Source organism: Myotis myotis, unplaced genomic scaffold (assembly GCF_014108235.1).
Source record: "Myotis myotis isolate mMyoMyo1 unplaced genomic scaffold, mMyoMyo1.p scaffold_m19_p_14, whole genome shotgun sequence".
Taxonomy (NCBI): Eukaryota; Metazoa; Chordata; class Mammalia; order Chiroptera; family Vespertilionidae; genus Myotis; species Myotis myotis.
In genome coordinates this window covers 229,206-248,812 of record NW_023416318.1, presented here as the reverse complement: position 1 = coordinate 248,812, position 19,607 = coordinate 229,206, and the positions used below count along the sequence as shown (strand labels likewise).

At 39.7% G+C, this 19,607-nt stretch overlaps 1 protein-coding gene across 5 annotated transcripts in view; it reads left to right on the top strand.

Annotated features, from left to right (window-relative positions):
* Positions 1 to 19,607, top strand: part of RMND5A (required for meiotic nuclear division 5 homolog A) — a 70,492-nt gene that overhangs the window by 37,866 nt on the left and 13,019 nt on the right. For all 5 annotated transcript variants that reach the window (XM_036333887.1, XM_036333886.1, XM_036333885.1 and 2 more), the window contains exons 3-4: positions 2,857 to 2,991; positions 4,486 to 4,586. In XM_036333887.1, the coding sequence (XP_036189780.1) occupies positions 2,857 to 2,991; positions 4,486 to 4,586 (236 nt within the window). The remainder of the gene's footprint in view (positions 1 to 2,856; positions 2,992 to 4,485; positions 4,587 to 19,607) is intronic.

Genomic DNA, 19,607 nt, shown 5'->3' with positions numbered 1-19,607 from the left:
TAATACATTCTGTCATCTTCAGATCCCCTTTCCTTTAGTCATTTGAATAAAGGACTTCTGACCTATAGAGCTGTGAGATAATAAAATTGTGTTGTTGCCTGGCTGGTGTGGTTCAGTGGATTGAGTGTCATTATTCCCGGTCAGGGCACATGCCCGGGTTGCGGGTTCAGTCCTCAGTAGGGGGTGTGCAAGAGGCAGCTGATTGATGTGTCTCATTGATATTTCTGTCTCTCACCCTTCCTCTCTACCTAAAAATCAATAAAAACATTTTTTAAAAATAAAATAAAGTGTGGTTTTAAGTTGCAATAGAAAACCTGCAGACTGCCTTGAACTAGAGGTGAAAGAAGATGGAGGGAGGAGGAAAAAAGCATCTGATTCTCCCTATTCTCTGAATGGTAGGAAAGCCCATTCCTATTCCTTATGGCAGAACTAAAGGGCTTTTCATTCCAGGTGCCCATTTCTGGATTTTGGCTGCATTGCATCCAGGCTGAGAGATACTGGGGAGAGAAAACTAGTAAACTCATCACCACTGTGACCTTCTTCCTCAGTCTGCTTACTCCTCCTCGCTTTTAAGTGTCCCCAAATAGCTGCCCCATTTATTGTGTCCTGATTTTATAGCTGCATCCAGTGGTAAAGACAAGGTGGAGTGTGTTTACTTACTTTTACCTAGAACTGGGTTAATTTGTTAATTATGAAAAGAATTTTGTTCTTTGTGTGGAGCATGGTAGTTTTCATTGGCAATCTACTAATACTTTTGTGCACATGTTTTTAGATTTTTTCCCCCTAAATATTTGAAGGTACAGTATTCTTTATTTTATATTTTTATTCTCACCTGAGGATATTTCTTCCATTGACTTTTAGAGAGTGGAAGGGAGGGAGAAAGGGGGAAAGAAAGAGAGAGGTGAAAGGGACACATCCATCATTTGCCTCCTCTACTTGTGCCAACCAAGGCCGGGGATCAAACTTGCAACCGAGATTGGACCTGCAGCCCTTCAGTTCATGGGCTGATGCACTAACCACTGAGGACACTGGCCAGGGCAGATATTCTTTTTTTTTTTAAACAATGGGGTTGCCCAGCTAGTGTGGTTCAGTGGCTGAGCATCAACCTGTGAACCAAAAGATCACAGTTCAATTCCTGGTTAGGGCACATGCCCAGGTAGTAGGCTCTGTCCTCAGTAGGGGGTGTGCAGGAGGCAGCGATTCTCTCATCACTGTTGTTTCTGTCTCCCTCTCCCTTCCTCTCTGAAATCAATTACAAAAAAAAAATTTTAAATGGGGTCATAACTTTGTAGAAGTTTTTAATTTTTTTTTTGCCTAAGGTATTAGGGACATTTTTCCATGTTAATAGATACACAGTAATGAGCCTCACCTTTTAATTGTGAATGGTAATACTAGAATAGTAGCAACTACCATTTTATTTAACCAGTAAGAGAGTGTTTTAACTTGCTAGGGCTGCTATACAAACTAGGTGGCATAAACATGTTTATTTCCCTGTAATTCTGGAGAGTGGAAGTTCAGGATCAAGGTGTTAGCAGGGTTGCTTTTCTGAGGCCTCTCTCCTTGGCTTATAGATAGCCATCTTCTTGCTTCATCTTCACGTGGTTCTTAGTCAGCTTGTGTTCCCATTACACAATACCACAGACTGGGTAGTTTAAACAACAAAAATTTATTTCCTCACAATTCTGGAGACCAGGAAGTCCAAGATCAAGGTCCTAGCCAATTCATGTCCTATTGAGGATGGGCAACCTCCTTTCTGACATGCTGATGACTGCCTTCTCGCTGTATCATATGATGGGGAGGGGTGGGGAGAAGGAGGCAGGGAGGGAAGGAGGAAGGGAGGGAGGTGGAGAGAGAGAGAGAACATAAACATTGTACTCTGGTGTTTCTTCCTTATCTTCTAAGAGTAGGTCCCTACCCTTATGACTTCATTTAACCTTTATCACCTCCTCACAGACAGACAGTCATGCAGTTAGGCCTCCAGTGCGGGAATTTGGAGGGCAGGGTGCAGACATTCAGTCCATTGCACATGGTCTTCCCTCTGTACCTGTCTGTGTCCTAATTTCCTCTTTTTATAAGGATACCAGTCTTAATGGATTAGCACCGACCCTAAAATCTCATTTTAACTTATGATCTATACTGGGATTTAGGGTTTCATTAACATAGGAATTTTGAGAGGATGCAATTCAGCCCAAATGGGGCCAGGTAGTGTTGATTTTTTCTACTTAAGGTAAGGAAGCTGAGGCTCAAAGGCCTTATAATTTGGTCAAGATCACACAGCTAGTAGGAGATAGAGCCAGGATTCAAACCCAGGTAGATTGGCCCCAGAGCCTGCTCTCTTAACCACCTGGCCATGCTCCCACCGTGGATCCACCCCCCACCTTGGCACTGCAGTTGTTGGGATGTGTCATGGATTATTTAACTGATTCTATGTTAAGCATACGGATTTTTGCTTTTTTTCCTATTAGACAATGTTGTGTTGAAAATGCTTTTACAGGTACAACTCTGAAAATAATTGCTGTTGTATAGTGTCAAAAAATCAATTTATTTACATAAATCACTGTTAAATATATATATTTTTGCAGGATGCTCTCTAAAATATCACCTGTTTACTCTTCCAACAATAATCAAAGAGAGTGACAAGTTTTAAAAGGAGCAGTGGAAAAACTACTCCCTGTCATAGACTACAGATGAATTTGAATTGGATATTTATTTAGGGGTATCTCAGAGTGAAGTGAAGGCCAATCTTTCTTTTAGATGGGTTGAAAATAATATACAGTGATGCATCCTAATCAATTCATGAGTGATTTATTTATTTATTTATTTATTTATTTATTTATGTGTCCTTCCCACCCCCAGAATTTTGACTCTGACATTAGCAGTGTGGGAATCGATGGCTGCTGGCAGGCGGACAGCCAGCGGCTTCTCAATGAGGTGATGGTGGAACACTTCTTCCGACAAGGAATGCTGGATGTCGCTGAGGAGCTCTGCCAGGTAACAGTGTGCCAACTGCAAGAAGATGAAAAAGAACAGCCTTCGAGCTCCTGAGTCTTCTAGCTATAGTTAGATTTTTAATATTTTAATTATCAGGGCTGACCTAATTTTACTAGGAAATCTTTTTTTAATTGGTGAGAATTATAACCCTAGAACTTCTTAATTGGAGTATTTCCTTATTCCTGCCCCAAAACGTTGGTCCCAGGTCCTCAGTGAAGGGGTCTGAAGTGATGCTACTTTCTTCATTTCCTCCTCTTTTGATAGGGAAGGTTAGTATAGAAAAGGACAGAGATTTATGGTTGCTCGTCTCTTCTGGCCCAGCTGGTAGAATTTTTCTTATCAAATGAATTTCAAGCTAAAATTTATTTCAGATGAGTATTACTTGTTTTTTCTTTCTATTAGACATAAGTGTAAGGATTTCAGAACAGTTTACCAAATACCACTTAATCATAATGGTAGCAGCTGCCACACATATGAGTCGTTACCACAAGTCAAGCCCCGCCTTTAATTTTCACTGCAATCCTGGGAGATGGAAATTATTTCTCCCGGAATCTGAGGTCTGGAACAGTAAATTTCCCAAGGCTGTACGGGTTCTTAGTAAAGGAACTGGGTAGGATTCAGTACCAGATTTATGTGTATTCAAATTTTGTCCTTGGCTACCATGTGCTATTTTTTAAGGGCTATAAGAATTAAATAATTTAAAGCGAGTCTGTAAACAAAACCGTTAAGCCTTTTTTTTTTTTTTTTTTTTTGCATGGAAACCCAAATTTATTGAACTACTGATGCTAAGTTATACAAAATTGCACCACTTCAATTAAAGCTTTAGTTTACATTTGGCCACCTCTAAATAGTTGTAACATTAGGTTGGTCAATAAGCCTTTTCTATTTTAACAGATAAACTATAACTTGGGTCTTTCTCTGTACCTTATGGGAATTGTGTATGTGTCCATATAAAGTTTCTAAATTGTGTTATTTAGTACTAAGTTCATTTACAAATAACAAAGACCCCAAATACTAATGGCTTAAACAAAAATGAAGTTTCTTTTTCTTGCACAGAAATAGGAGGTAGTAAGCCATTAACAGCATATACAGTGTAGCTGTGCCCATGAGTCTCTTTAGGACCTAGGCTCTTTGTAGCTCTCCTATTGCTAGGGCGTCCCCTGTCCTCATGGTCCAGGATACCAGTGAAAGCTCTATAATACCTTTTGGTATTCCAGGAAGGGGCAAAGAGTTCATGCTTATGTTTCATTGGCCAGAACTTACATCTTGTAGTCATACCCAGCTTTATTCCATATGGCTATATGCCCAGCTTAAATTCACTACTTTGGAAAAGGAGAAAGAGTGATATTAGGGCTCAACCATCAGTCTCTGCCATAGAAATACATGTTAAAAAGAAATATCTTTAAGGTTTGTCCCATATTAAATTTAGAATATGCTTTTACTATATCCCTTTATCCTGATTAGTGCTAATAACAGTTCTTTTTGTTTTCACAGGAATCTGGTCTTTCTGTAGACCCCAGTCAGAAAGAACCATTTGTGGAGTTAAATCGAATATTAGAAGCATTAAAAGTCAGAGTTCTGAGACCTGCTCTGGAGTAAGTTACTGAGTTTGTTTTATTTTGAATACTTGGAGAGAACTCTGTAAGAAAATGTAATTAGAAAACACATTAAAGATTTTGAGATATATATCTCACCTGGGATAGACTTCAGAGAAATCAAGAAGAATTATTTTATTTCTTTTAGCTAAGTGAATATGGGGGATGTGTAATACGAGAAATGGTTAGAGCTTACTTCACTTATCAGTTGATCTGAATTCCCATGAGAGAAGGGTTTCTTGTATCCAGGCTATACCACCACTTTAGACTAGCTTCATAACTGAAGTACTATTGTTCAGGCAGGCAGAGCTTGATATTTGAACTTCTGTAATGTGCTGAGTTCTATGCTAGTATCTAAAAAACAACATAATTGGAACTAAGTGGTATGTATGATGGAGTTCTAATTGCCACTGTAAAATTTAATTATTTACTGTGCACTTGTCATTGCTGTGCATTATCTGAATTACTGAGTAAGCTGTGATAAATATCATCCTAGAGCAGAGCCAGCAAATATTTTTGTAAAAGTCCAGGTAGTAAATATTTTAGACTTTGAAAGCCACATAAGGCTCTATCGCACATATTCTTGTCTTATTTTATAACCCTTTAAAAATGTAAAATACCATCTTGGTCTTCTGCCACACAAAACGAGCAAGCCATATTTGTCCCTTGCCCATAGTTTGTGACCCCTGTTCTAGAATTTTTTAAATGTGAGGATTACTGGATTAGTTATTAGGAAGGAAGGAAGGAGGGGGAGGAAGGGAGGGAGAAGAGATGCAGATAGGAGAAAGAGAAGGAGGAGAGAGAAAAACTTATTAAAGGAAGAGATGGATGATAGAAACAGTGATTGTTGTGAGATCATAGCCGTAGGATCCTGGTATTTTAAAGTTGGCAGTATTTGAGATCACTGTTACCAGAAAAATAATTGGAAGATCCTTATTGATTTTATAAAATGCACATTTTTTTCTTCTACTGACCTACTTAATTTTTATACCATAATTTCCTGTTTCTGATCATTTCTCAGTTCTCAGAAATTTTTGTAGAGTTCTAAAACCAGCCCAGATGGATAGGTAGAGAGAGATAGGTTTCTGTGTAAATTGATAAATTCTAAATTCCTGTATAAATTATAAATATGAGGTAGGTATGGACTATAGTTTACAAGATAGATATCACCTAAACAGTACCATTGTGCTTGATGGATATAGCACCTTTGTAATTTTTTTTATTTTTTTTTTAAAGCAAATTTTAGATTGTGACACACCTGGATATGGAGTTAAAGGTTGTTATGTAATAAATGCTTCTCATGATATTTCCTTAATATTCTCCTGTAAGAGATTTACTTTAGCATATGAGAGGCTCCATCAGCAATCCTAAAGAAACTCATTTAACTTGTAAAACACAATGTTTCCCATGCATGTTGGACCAAAGAATCCTTGTTCACCCCACATCCACCTATTAAACCCACAAAATTGGAGTTCTGTGGAACATATGTTTGGAAAATGGTAGTTTAATAGAAATCTATTACAACAACTCAAACTTCTCCAAGTTTTACCTATTACTGGTAAATGTAAGCAGATATTAATCAGCATCATTTATGGGCAAGGTATAGAAAATTCATTCTGCTTGTAGCAAAAGTTGAAAAATGAAGGACATCAGTTTGGGGATCTCTGGTTCAGATACAAAGGGAAAATACCTTTCAGTTGTGTGGCACCTTCTGTTTGTACATTGTGGGAGGAAGCATGTGCAACCACCCATGAGGGGAAGAGGCTACAGTTCACCTCCAGGCAACCTAGGCAGTTGAGCAGGCCAACCCCTAACCTCCCTCCCCCACCCCCCCAAAAAATAATTAATACGAACAGAGGCCATGGAAGGACTAGATGAGAAGGACGTCTGGAGAGTGTTAGCTAGTAATTGCAAATAATACGAGTCAAAGGAAAAAAGGCAGAAAAGAATGTGAGATGGGGGAGAGAAGTGGCAGAACAGCTTATTGCACTTACAGATCTGTTCAGGACACTGCCTGCTTTTTGTTCTTGTCCTTATATTTCTGAGTTTGTGTACAGATTTTTATCTTTATCCAGATTACTGTATCTTTTTTTAAAGTTCTCTGGGCACCCACCATAGTGCTTATTTTCATAGAAGGCATTCAAATAAGTGCTGGAATAGTTTGAAGGAGAACTTGGAACAAACAGGACCTCCTCCTTCATATGGTAGATAAAAGCAAAGCCAAAAATAACTGCACGTGCTCTTTGACTTTCACTGGGGTTACATCCCAGTAAACCCATCATAAGTTGAAAAGATTGTAAGTTGAAAATGCATTTAATACACCTAACCTAACAAACATCATAGCTTAGCCTAACGTACCTTAAATGTGCTACGAACACTTACATTAGCCTACAGTTGGGTGAAATCATCTCGTTGCCACTGCCCAGCATCACGAGAGAGTATCACATGTCGCTAATCTGGAAAAGATCAAATTTCAAAAATCTAAGTACAGCTTCTACTGAATGTGTATTGCTTTTGTACCATCGTCAAGTTAAAAAGAAATCAGTAGTCAGTCCATTATAAGTCAGAGACCATCTGTGGTGTCAACAAGAAGATAACAGTAATTTAATACAAAGAGACGGAGAAATAATAGAAAAACAGAAACTGTCCTTGTAGCTGGTGTCAGCATTTTGAAAGAAAGTGCTTGTCTTTAGGGGAAGCCAGTTGGCTGCCTTTCTAAAGGTGTTTCACAATAATGTTACATTGGTGGACTTGCCACAGTCTAGAACAGGGGTGGGCAAAGAGGGCCACAATGAGTTCTTAAACTGGACCGGAGGGCCGGAACAAAAGCATGGATGGAGTGTTTGTGTGAACTAATATAAATTCAAAGTAAACATCATTACATAAAAGGGTACGGTCTTTTTTTTTTTTTTAGTTTTATTCATTTCAAACAGGCCGGATCCGGCCCGTAGTTTGCCCACGGCTAGTCTAGAATCTGACTTTCAACCTTGCAGATTTGGAAACCTGTTTTTTTTCAATATTCATAGCATGCCTGGGGCCTCCTAGCCCTTTAGAATTTGCAGTTCTTTTTGCAGTGCCTCCATATGACAAGAGGGAACAGAAAATAACTGAATGGTTATGAGAGAAGAGAGGGAGGAGGAGGAAGGGGGAGAAGTTCCAGAATTTTCACAGAAGAAGGGAGAAAAAGTATTTTATTAGTTACACCATAGAAAGGTTTTATATTAGACAGGCCATGAACAATATGTGGCTCTTTCTCCACCAGACTTAGCGTATGGGCACAGTGAGTTAAACATGTATCCCTCTACGCATCTCTTCTGCCTTTTCAGAATTAAGAACCCCAACAAAACAACAACAAAACAAAAATTCAAACTATGGGGGGGAAATCCCACTTATTCAAAACTTCATTCCTTTTCTCCAATGGTATATCTATGAAGAGTCTTCTGTGGTTCTTCTGTGTGGCTATTTAAAAAGCCTGAGTCAGCAAGACTGCACCTAGGGGAAACAACTAAAACAAAACAAGACACCAGAAACTGCTTAATCATTGCCACTCTGGTTTCCATGGATAGTTTCCATGTACATGAAGTCTCAAGACAGTAGGTAGTCCTCAGGAGGACGAGTAGACATAGCCATCTCTTACCTGAATACATTCTCACCAAGGAATTGAGTGGGCAAGCCAGGACTGTAGGAAAATTGAGAGTCTTCATAAAAAGGAAGAGAGCCCTGGCCAGTGTGGCTTGGTTTGTTGGGCGTCCTCCCATGTACTGAAAGGTTGCTGTGCACTGAGAAATTGCTATTTGATTCTCTGTCAGGGCACATACCCAGATCAGGGGCTTGATCCCCAGTAGGGGGCACGCAGGAGGCAGCCTATCGATGTTTCTCTCTCATCGATGTTTCTCTCTCTCCCTCTGCTGCCCCCCCCCCCCAAAAAAAAATCACTAAAAACATATTTTTTAAAGGAGTTGTTCAACTAGGCCAGGAGGGAGAAACTAAGAGGAAAGATTCTGGAGTTTGCTTGTAAAATGCAGATCTATTGTTAACTTGGTTTATAATAGATCTCTTGGTTTTGTGGTAGGGAACTAGCAATAATAAGGCAATGTTATATTATGTATTTCATTAAAAACCACCAGTCTGTATAGAACTGTGCTGTTCAATATGGTGGCCCCTGCCACATCTCACTATTGGGCACACATACTAAACTGTATTTCTGAGAAACTTATGTAAAGTTGGAAGTGTGTGTATTGTGTTTTTAGGTAGATTCAAATGTGTAATTCTATAGGCTGTATGGTTTCTTTTTTTTTTCTTTTAAGGTTTGTGTCTTTTTTTAAAATTAAATCTTTATTGTTCAGATTATTACAGTTGCCCCTCTTTTTTCCCCTCATAACTCCCCTCCACCCGGTTCCCATCCCACCCTCTGCCCTTACCTTCCCCCCACTGTCCTCATCCATAGGTGTATGATTTTTTTTTCCAGTCTCTTCCCGCACCCCCCACACCCCTTTCCCCCTCAAGAATTGTCAGTCCACTCCCTTTCTATACCCCTGATTCTATTATATTCACCAGTGTATTCTGTTCATCAGATTATTTATTCACTTGATTTTTAGATTCACTTGTTGATAGATACGTATTTGTTGTTCATAATTTGTATCTTTACCTTTTTCTTCTTCTTCCTCTTCTTAAAGGATACCTTTCAGCATTTCATATAATTCTGGTTTGGTGGTGATGAGCTCCTTTAGCTTTTTCTTATCTGTGAAGCTCTTTATCTGACCTTCAGTTCTGAATGATAGCTTTGCTGGGTAAAGTAATCTTGGTTGTAGGTTCTTGGTATTCATCACTTTGAATATTTCTTGCCACTTCCTTCTGGCCTGCAAAGTTTCTGTTGAGAAATCAGCTGACAGTTGTGTGGGTACTCCCTTGTAGGTAACACTGTCTTTCTCTTGCTGCTTTTAAGATTCTCTCTTTGTCTTTTGCTCTTGGCATTTTAATTATGATGTGTCTTGGTGTGGTCCTCTTTGGATTCCTTGTTTGGGGTTCTCTGTGCTTCCTGGACTTGTAACGTCTATTTCTTTCACTAGGTAGGGGAAGTTTTCTGTCATTATTTCTTCAAATAGGTTTTCAATATCTTGCTCTCTCTCTTCTTCTGGCACCCCTATAATGCGGATGTTGGTAGGCTTGAAGTTGTCCCAGAGGCTCCTTACACTATCTTCATATTTTTGGATTCTTTTTTCTTTTTGTTTTTCCGGTTGGGTGTTTTTTGCTTCTTCGTATTTCAAATCTTTGACTTGATTCTTGTGATCCTCTAGTCTGCTGTTGGATCTCTATATAATATCTTTTATTTCAGTCAGTGTATACTTAATTTCTAGTTGGTCCTTTTTCATAACCTCGAGGGTCTCACTAAATTTATCGGCAGTTTCTAGAAAATTCTTGAAAAACCTTATAACTGTGGTTTTGAACTCTATATCCAGTAGTTTGCTTTCCTCCATTTCTGTCATTTGTGACCTGTTTCTTTGTCTCTGCATTTTGGCTGCTTCCGTGTTGATAGAGTGGTTTTCTGTGCTAGGTGTCCTATTGGGCCCAGTGGCTCAGCCTCCCCAATTACCTGAGGTGAACACTCTTGGTGCACCCCTTTGTGGGCTTTGTGCACAGTCTTGTAGTTAAGCCTTGATTGTTGTTTGGTATCACTGGGAGGAATTGACCTCCAGGCCAATTGGCTGTGAGAATCAGCTGTGTCTACAGTGGGAGAACTTCTGTGTTGGAGACACCCTTCTGGGGCAAGACTTGCTTCAGTGGGGCTTTGGTGCTCACTGAGTCTGCGCCTTGAGTGTGTCCCTTATGGATCTGAGGAGTTGTAATCTGGACGGTCCCACTCTGACCACTGGGTACACTGGCTCTTGATCTCTAAGGAGGTGCTAATTTAGCCTCTGTCTGAGGCTACCCAGCAGGAGCTACAGAGAGATCTGCAGATTCCTCTTCTTTGTTTGGAGTTTGGAGGTGCCCAGATGAGGCCCAGCTCTGTACTTTTTTACTTCCACACCTCCTCCGAGTCAGTGTGCTTTTCTCTTTCCTTCTAGTTGTAGAATTTCCACTCAGCCAGCCTTTCTATGGTTCTGGATGATGTCTGTTTTGTCTTTTAGTTGTATTTTTGAAGTGGTTGTGTGAGGCAGCAATTTCCGGTGTTTACCTACATGCTGCCATCTTGGTTTCTCGTGTATGGTTTCTTAAATACCATGTTAAGAAAGACAAAGAATCCTGACTGGTTTGGCTCAGTGGGTAGAGTGTCGGCCTGCAGACTGAAGGGTCCCAGGTTCGATTCCAGTCAAGGGCATGTACCTTGGTTGCGGCCACATTCCCAGCAGGGAGTGTGCAGGAGGCAGCTGAATCGATGTTTCTCTCTCATCGATGTTTCTAACTCTCTATCCCTCTTCCTTCCTCTCTGTAAAAATCAATAAAATATATTTAAAAAAAGAAAAGAAAGAAAGACAAAGATTCACACCAGTTCTGAGATGAGTAAAATGTTAGGAGTTCCAACAATGAGCTCAACCCTTGTATAAGAAATTATCATTTGAAAATATCTCGGAAATAACATGTTAGCTATCCATTTCAGTCTCCATTGCAAAGCTTATATGGTTCTTAACTTTTGGCTGAACTTTGATTTTTGTCATTTTTGCCACTCTGAATTTTTAAGCACTTGATTCAGTCATTCAGTCACCAATAACGCTCAGCCAAGTCCACACCTATGGAGTAAATAAATGTCAGCCATTTCCCAGTATTCATGAGCCTTGAAAAATGCTATGACGGTTGTAGTGGAGTGTGCTGTGGGAATTGGCAAGAGGCATTCTTATTTTAATATTACCAGAAATAGACATCAGTGCAGATTGGCAAAATTGTGAGAGGAGTGAGATAAACAGACTAATCCTATCAGTTAGTTTCCTGGGGGAGAACGTTAACTATGAAGGTAAAATCTTGTTTTAATTATTTTTGGAATAATATGGAAATTCTAAAAGTGGAGCTAACAAGGTGCCAAGTCTTTTCAGATGCCTGATAAGTAGAATAATTAACGCTCCACGTTTCTGTGGGATAATTGGGCTGATAAGTAAGTGTTATTGTTTGGGGTCTTTTTGTTGAAGAGGCCCTGAAGGTCTGCCGGATGCAGGGCAATGACCAGAGATGACTTGACCTTGCGCTGTGACTAGATGTCACCTTTTGTCCACAGTATTTCTCCAAACAACCTGGTTCCAAAGCTGACAGTGCTCGCCTTGCCTGCACTGGAGATTGGAGAGCAGAATGTCTTTTTAAGAGACACAGGAAAGTTGTAATGTAACCGAATGCTTATTAGTTTGCTGGTTGTGGTACAGTGGTAGTTGGTTTTTAAAAATTAAAAGTCAAAAGTTTTGCCCTAACCGGTTTGGCTTAGTGGATAGAGCGCTGGCTGTGGACTCAAGGTTCCCAGGTTCGATTCCGGTCAAGGGCATGTACCTTGGTTGCGCGCACATCCCCAGTGGAGGGTGTGCAAGAGGCAGCTGATCGATGTTTCTCTCTTATCGATGTTTCTAATTCTACCTCTCCCTTCCTCTCTGTAAAAAATCAATAAAATATATTTAAAATATAATAAAAATCAAAAGTTTCTGCTGGAAATGCCATTATCCCAGAGTACAGCAACCCATATCCTAATGCCTCTAACTAGGCGTTCTCTTTCTGGTTTTATGTCTTCTGCTTTGTAGACACGGGGCTAAGTTTTTAGTGTTGATTATAGTCTTGTGTTTTGTAGTTTCATGTGCTTTGTAGGTTTTAGATTTGGTTGCTATCAAGTTAATTAAGGCCGTGACTGTCTTCTACCCCTATTCCTGGTCCTTGAATTAAATGCCTAAGTATTCAGTGTGAATTGCTAGCTAAGAAAATATAAAACATTTCTGAAGGGGATTAATGGATACATGTATATTGTCATATTCCTACCCAGTTGCTTCTAAAAAATTCAAAGTGGCACTAAGTGTTACATGGCAGTGCCCAAGTAATTCTTTTGAATATAATTTTAAATACAATTTTCTTAATGAAATTATGACTTTGAAGAATGGTAACTTTTCATCCATTCAGTAAACACACACTAAGTAGCTTTTTATTGAACGCCTATTTGTGTCAGTCTCTGTGCACAGTGCTTGAACTAGTCCCCTCCTTAATGCCCACAACCCTTTGAAGTGTCCCATTTTATAATAAGGAAACAGGTTTTTAGAGAATTAAGTAACAGATTGCCTAAATTCACACAGCAGAGCCAGATTTAAGTCCACACATAGTTGACTCTACCAACCTGTGCTCCTTGTCTGAATACCCCATTCAAAGTAGGGGAGTGCCAGAATGAGCAAGACACAGCCCCAGCATAAGAGACCAGAAACTATTCTACCAAATAGACTGTGGAATGAGCCATGTGAGAGGTTCAGATAAAGAACATCTAAGTCAGCGAGTGGAGGGATTACAGTAAATCCTCAATTTTGCGGACTTCAATTTAACAGACCAGATTTAATGGACAGAATTTCCGGTCAGTATGTCATATGTGAAAATTAATACCATGTTAATTCTAAAATGCTTTTAACCAAGATTTGCTTGTAATTAAATTAACAGGTTTTGTTGTTGTTATTAGTTCACCGTTAGTTTTTAAGAAATTTTAGCGAATAGTCCATATGTTGGAAAAAAACATTGTAGTAATTTCACTGACTTAAATAAATATTGCATATCTGTAATTATAGTCTACATATTTAAATCCAGGAGTCACCGCTCGTAAACAGTGTTTGGCGAATGACTAGCACTTGATCACACGCATCTCGCTTGCTAATTGGTCCTGTTGTCATCTGGTGTGACTGCAGCAGTCTTAATGGCTAGCCGGTGTTCCCACGTGCCCCATTGTGTGCGTTTGTTTCCTCGAGGTGACCGGTGAATGCACGCATTTACTAGACCTGCTCAGTATAAGTTTAAAATTACGGTAATACATACAGAAAACTCTTCTGTGAAATTAAACCTTTCATACATACTTAATTTTAATTACTCAAATAAGTCTGTGTAAGTAAAAACAGGCAAACTCACTAATTTGTCAATTTTTTTAACATATGCATTCAGAAAACCCACTTTATTGTTTAACAGACTTTGAGCTTTGACAGACACCCCCCTCACCCGAATTAGTCTATTATATTGAGGTTTTACTGTATTAGGAAAATTGTAGACAATATGGCAATTGAGCCTGGGCCTTGAATTTTTCATCTCTATTCTCAACTCTTCAATTTGTGTTTGTACTTTTGCAAAAAATTAACTAGCACTTACGTTGGGAGAAAGGCTTCCAATTAGAGGAAACAAATCTTCTATCTGGACTAGCTTTAATTCACCTGGACATATCACTATTGATGGTAATGTGAATTGCTAAATCAGATTATCTGAACATGTTCGTATGTTTTTCTTGGCTAGCACCTCTCTATCTTAATTCTCTTCTCAGTGGGCCTATTTCCTCCTTTCTTTCTTTCTTTCTTTTTTTTTTTTTTTACTTCAGAGAGGAAGGGAGAGGGAGAGAGAGAGAGAGAGAGAGAGAAACATGAATGATGAGACAGAATCATTGATTGGCTGTCTCCTGCACGCCTCCCACTTGGGATTGATCCCACAACCCAGGCATGTGCCCTGACTGGGAATTGCTAGAAGTGAAATTGAATGTGATTAGAAAGGTTTGAAAATGACAGCAGCTATGCCAAGACCTAGGCCTTACATAAAATTATGGTACAAAGTACATGAAAAAGTTCTATGAACATAAAAATCAAGGTAAAGTTGCTTCAGCATCTTGTAATTTAAATTGGAGAGCATGGAGAGCCCTGGCTGGTTTGGCTCAGTGGATAGAGCGTCGGCCTGTGGACTGAAGGGTCCCAGGTTCGATTCTGGTCAAGGGGATATGCCTGGGTTGCGGGCTTGATTCCCAATGAGGGGAGTGCAGGCAGCAGCCAATCAATGATTCTGTCTCATCATTGATGTTTCTTTCTTTCTCTCCATCTCTCTTCCTCTCTGAAATCAGTAAAAAATATATTTAAAAGAAATAAAAAAAATTGCACGGAGAATGAAAAAGCTTACAGTTTAAATGATGGAACGTTTACTTCTGCTTTGGATTGAAAACTGTTTTAAAAAAAACTTCCATCAGCTTGGCTAATATTCAGGCCAAAGTGTTGAAGTTAGTTGCCTCATTGAAAGCAAATAGTAATTGCAAGGAGATTGAAGAACTTTACTGCCAATAAAAGATAGTTTCATCATCTCAGAAGTCATCGTGAATTCACTAAAGTTATCTGGGGAAGCTGCTACTGTGTATCAGAATGTTGCTGTGAAATTTGTACCCAGATCTCAAAGATTAGTTAAGGTGGATGTTATGATTGTCAAGGAATACAACCAGGAACTTACACACAAAAGATGTAGAGTCACAAAGTGGTCATAAAGGAGATAAAGATATATGAACTTTCTTAATAAGAGGCAACACAGTGACTTCAAAACCTATGCTTATCTGGACAGCTAATTGTGGGAGAGGAATTAGGGGGTTAAGAAAATATATATGTGGCTGCCTGGGTACAGTGCTGGCGGTTTGAGGCAGAGGTCCTATCAGGCAAGGGTTTTACCTTATTGCTTAAGTGTGCTTACATATTTGGGGGTATCCTTAGGTTAGAAAATGACAGTTTGCCAGGGAGAGAGATGTTCAGAATAGTAATTTAAATCCTTGTCTTGTGAGATTTAGGCTTAATGTAATATTCAGAGGATAAGAAATTTTGTTTTACTTTTGCATTAATTTAAAAATGTGTTACCTTTTTATGTATAAAAGTAATATATGTTTACAGTAGAAAACTTAGAAGTCATAGGACAACATGGACTATTTCAAAAATCATTGTCACCTGGAGTACTGTTAGCTGCTGCTCATTGGTGTGTCCACAAGGTTGGTTGTTTCAGCCCCTTGGTGCTGCTCTAATAGTTGATGTCCTGTTCTGATGCGTCATAGCCAATGCTGTGTGGCTGATAAATAATGCGTGAAATCCAACTTTTCCGGAGTCATTCATGTTAACAGTTCTGGTAACTGGGAGAACCAAGATGGCGGCATAGGTTAACGCCGGAGTTTGCTGCCTTGAACAACTACTTCAAAAGTGAAACTAAAAGACTGAACGGACATCACCCAGAACCACAGGAACGCTGGCTGAGTGGAAGTCCTACAACTAGGAGGAAAGAGAAATGCATACGGACACTCAGAGGAGGCGCAGTGCTGAAGTCAAATTCTGAGGTGCGGAGTGCGCGGAGTGGGCTGGCGGCAGAGGGCGCGGTTGGCGTTTTCAATCGGGAGGGAGTTGCAGACTCTGAGCTCCAGATACGGGCAAGTCTTTAGGGACCCAGACTCAAACGGGAGAAGCGGGACTGTCTGGCTTCAGTCAGAGCGAGTGCAGCTTTCTCTCCGAGGTTTGCAGCGGTTGCTGGGACTCAGAGAGGCAGAGCCTCTGGGGACAGGACTGAGAGCCGCCATAACTGCTCTCTCCGGCCTACCCTGTTGATCCTGTGCGACCCGCCCCGCCCAAGCCCTGCACAGAGGCATTTGCCGGATAGCCTCAGGCAAAGGCTAGATTAGCACCTCCCTAGAGGACAGAAGTTCTCTCACTGCAGACACAGCTGATTCTCACAGCCACTTGGCCTGGAGGTCAAACCCTCCCTGGTATAAGCTACAACAATCAAGGCTTAACTACAAGACTGCGCACAAAGACCACTAGGGGGTGCACCAAGAAAGCATAACAAAATGCGGAGACAAAGAAACAGGACAAAATTGTCAATGGAAGATATAGAGTTCAGAACCACACTTTTAAGGTCTCTCAAGAACTGTTTAGAAGCCGCCGATAAACTTAATGAGATCTACAAGAAAACTAATGAGACCCTCGATGTTATGATGGGGAACCAACTAGAAATTAAGCATACACGGACTGAAATAACGAATATTATACAGACTCCCGACAGCAGACCAGAGGAACGCAAGAATCAAGTCAATGATTTGAAATGCGAGGAAGCAAAAAACACCCAACCGGAGGGGCGGAATGAAAAAAGAATCCAAAAATGCGAGGATAGTGTAAGGAGCCTCTGGGACAGCTTCAAGCGTACCAACATCAGAATTATAGGGGTGCCAGAAGATGAGAGAGAGCAAGATATTGAAAACCTATTTGAAGAAATAATGACAGAAAACTTCCCCTACCTGGTGAAAGAAATGGACTTACAGGTCCAGGAAGCGCGGAGAACCCCAAACAAAAGGAATCCAAAGAGGACCACACCAAGACACATCATAATTAAAATGCCAAGAGCAAAAGACAAAGAGAGAATCTTAAAAGCAGCAAGAGAAAGAAACTCAGTTACCTACAAGGGAATACAAATACGACTGTCAGCTGATTTCTCAACAGATACTTTGCAGGCCAAAAGGGAGTGGCAATAAATATTCAAAGTGATGAATACCAAGAACCTACAACCAAGACTACTTTATCCAGCAAAGCTATCATTCAGAATTGAAGGTCAGATAAAGAGCTTCACAGATAAGGAAAAGCTAAAGGAGTTCATCACCACCAAACCAGGATTATATGAAATGCTGAAAGGTATCCTTTAAGAAGAGGAAGAAGAGCCGAAACCGGTTTGGCTCAGTGGATAGAGCGTCGGCTTGCGGACTGAAAGGTCCCAGGTTCGATTCCGGTCAAGGGCATGTACCTGGGTTGCGGGCACATCTCCAGTAGGAGATGTGCAGGAGGCAGCTGATCGATGTTTCTCTCTCATCGATGTTTCTAACTCTCTATCCCTCTCCCTTCCTCTCTGTAAAGAATCAATAAAATATATTTAAAAAAAAAAAAAAGAAGAGGAAGAAGAAGAAAAAGGTAAAGATACAAATTATGAACAACAAATATGCATCTATCAACAAGTGAATCTAAGAATCAAGTGAATAAATAATCTGATGAACAGAATGAACTGGTGATTATAATAGAATCAGGGACATAGAAAGGGAATGGACTGACTATTCTTGCGGGGGAAAGGGGTGTGGGAGATGCGGGAAGAGACTGGACAAAAATCGTGCACCTATGGATGAGGACAGTGGGTGGGGAGTGAGGGCGGAGGGTGGGGCGGGAACTGGGAGGAGGGGAGTTATGGGGGGAAAAAAGAGGAACAAATGTAATAATCTGAACAATAAAGATTTAATTAAAAAAAAAAACAATTCTGGTAACTGGAAGTTACTTTTTTCTATGTATCACACTTTTAACATTATATCATGAACATTTGCCTGTGGAAACAAAATAGGCTATTGTCTTCTTTTGTGAATAGCCCAGTATGGATTTTGCCCTCTTTCTGTTGGTTTTTCATCATTTATTAAAATTTGTAGTTTTTATTTGACTCTAGAAACTTTTGCACATATACCTCAGATCAGAAACAGAACAAGTGAAAAGCTTACTACCTCTCTCACTTGTTAATAGGAAAACATACTCATGTTTTTGTGAGTGAGAAGGGGTAGGATAAGCTTTAAGTAAGTGACCTAATTTAAATGCACTCTTGGATCTGAAGTCAGGAATTGCCTGACAGACTAGAGCTGCCAGGAGCACAGTTCTTTTGGTACTGATGGTTGGTGTTGGGCATTCACCAGAGATAGCTGCTGGAAGTATCTTGTTGGGAGCACGATTTATCAGGCTTGGTGTTGCAACTTGACTGCATTCATCTTAGTGCCAGGCAAGGATCCAAGGCTTGCTTAAATTTAAGTAAATATTTCCAAGGTCCAGGTAATTAATATTTTAAAAAATACTTAGATGTTCATGTTAGAAAAGCTTCATGATTGGACTCTAAGGTGTGGGTGATCAGCAAATTGATGAGTATGTGTGTGCACCAGCAGCCCTTTTTGGGAAGGGTGGGATCCTGTGAAAGTGCAGCTCTGTGAAGTCTCATCTCTGTCAGCTGATTCATTATGAATAACTTGAAGCATTTATTTGTACAGTTGTAGAGATACTCAGTTATGTTCATACCCACTTCAAATTCCAGTGGTCCTTAGTGAATTGGGTTAGGTGGGGAATATTTGTCCAACTAAAGGTCAGATTAAAGAAGAATATGATACTAACAGCTTGTACGTCTTATGTGCAAAGAAACAAAGTAGTGCTATTATCACTTGATTGCAAAATTGAATTTAACTGCTGGCCGATATACTTTGCTTTAGTGTTCACCTGAACTGGTAGTTCCAGCTCAAGATTGGTTATTGCAACTGTACGATAGAGGCCCGAGTCACTGTAGCTTGGATCATTCAAAAAATTTTTTCTCGTTAGCACTACGTTTGTACAAATTGTTTTGGCACAATATAATATACTATATGATGTTTATGTGGCTCTGTCTGCCTGATTAGACTGAAGGCACCTTGAGAGTATACTGATGTTTCTGTTTTTAATTCCAAAGTGAGTAGCACAAAATCTTGCTCCTAACAAAAGTTTAAAGATAGATGCTTCTCTTTCCAAATCTTGTGATTCATTTATAAACATGCCAGTTTAACAGGAAAAGAGTCGTGGATTTAGGCCAGTGATGGCGAATCTTTTGAGCTCGGCGTGTCAGCATTTTGAAAAACCCTAACTTAACTCTGGTGCAGTGTCACATATAGAAATTTTTTGATATTTGCAACCATAGTAAAACAAAAACTTATATTTTTGATATTTATCTTATATATTTAAATGCCATTTAACAAGGAAAAATCAACCAAAAAGATGAGTTCGCCTGTCACCTCAGACACGCCTGTCATAGGTTCGCCATCACTGATCTGGGCAATGGGATAGTGAATCTCATAGCTGCCACTTGCTTCAAAGTATGGCCTTGCATGATTACAAATCTATTATGTCATTCTTCAGAGTTGATCTTGCCTTAGTGTAAAACTGTACTAAATATGTAATTGTCACCTAACAACATTTTTTTCCCAGTGGTTGAAAAGCCTCTTTGTTGTAATTGTTATATACATATATATATATATTTTTTTAAATATATTTTATT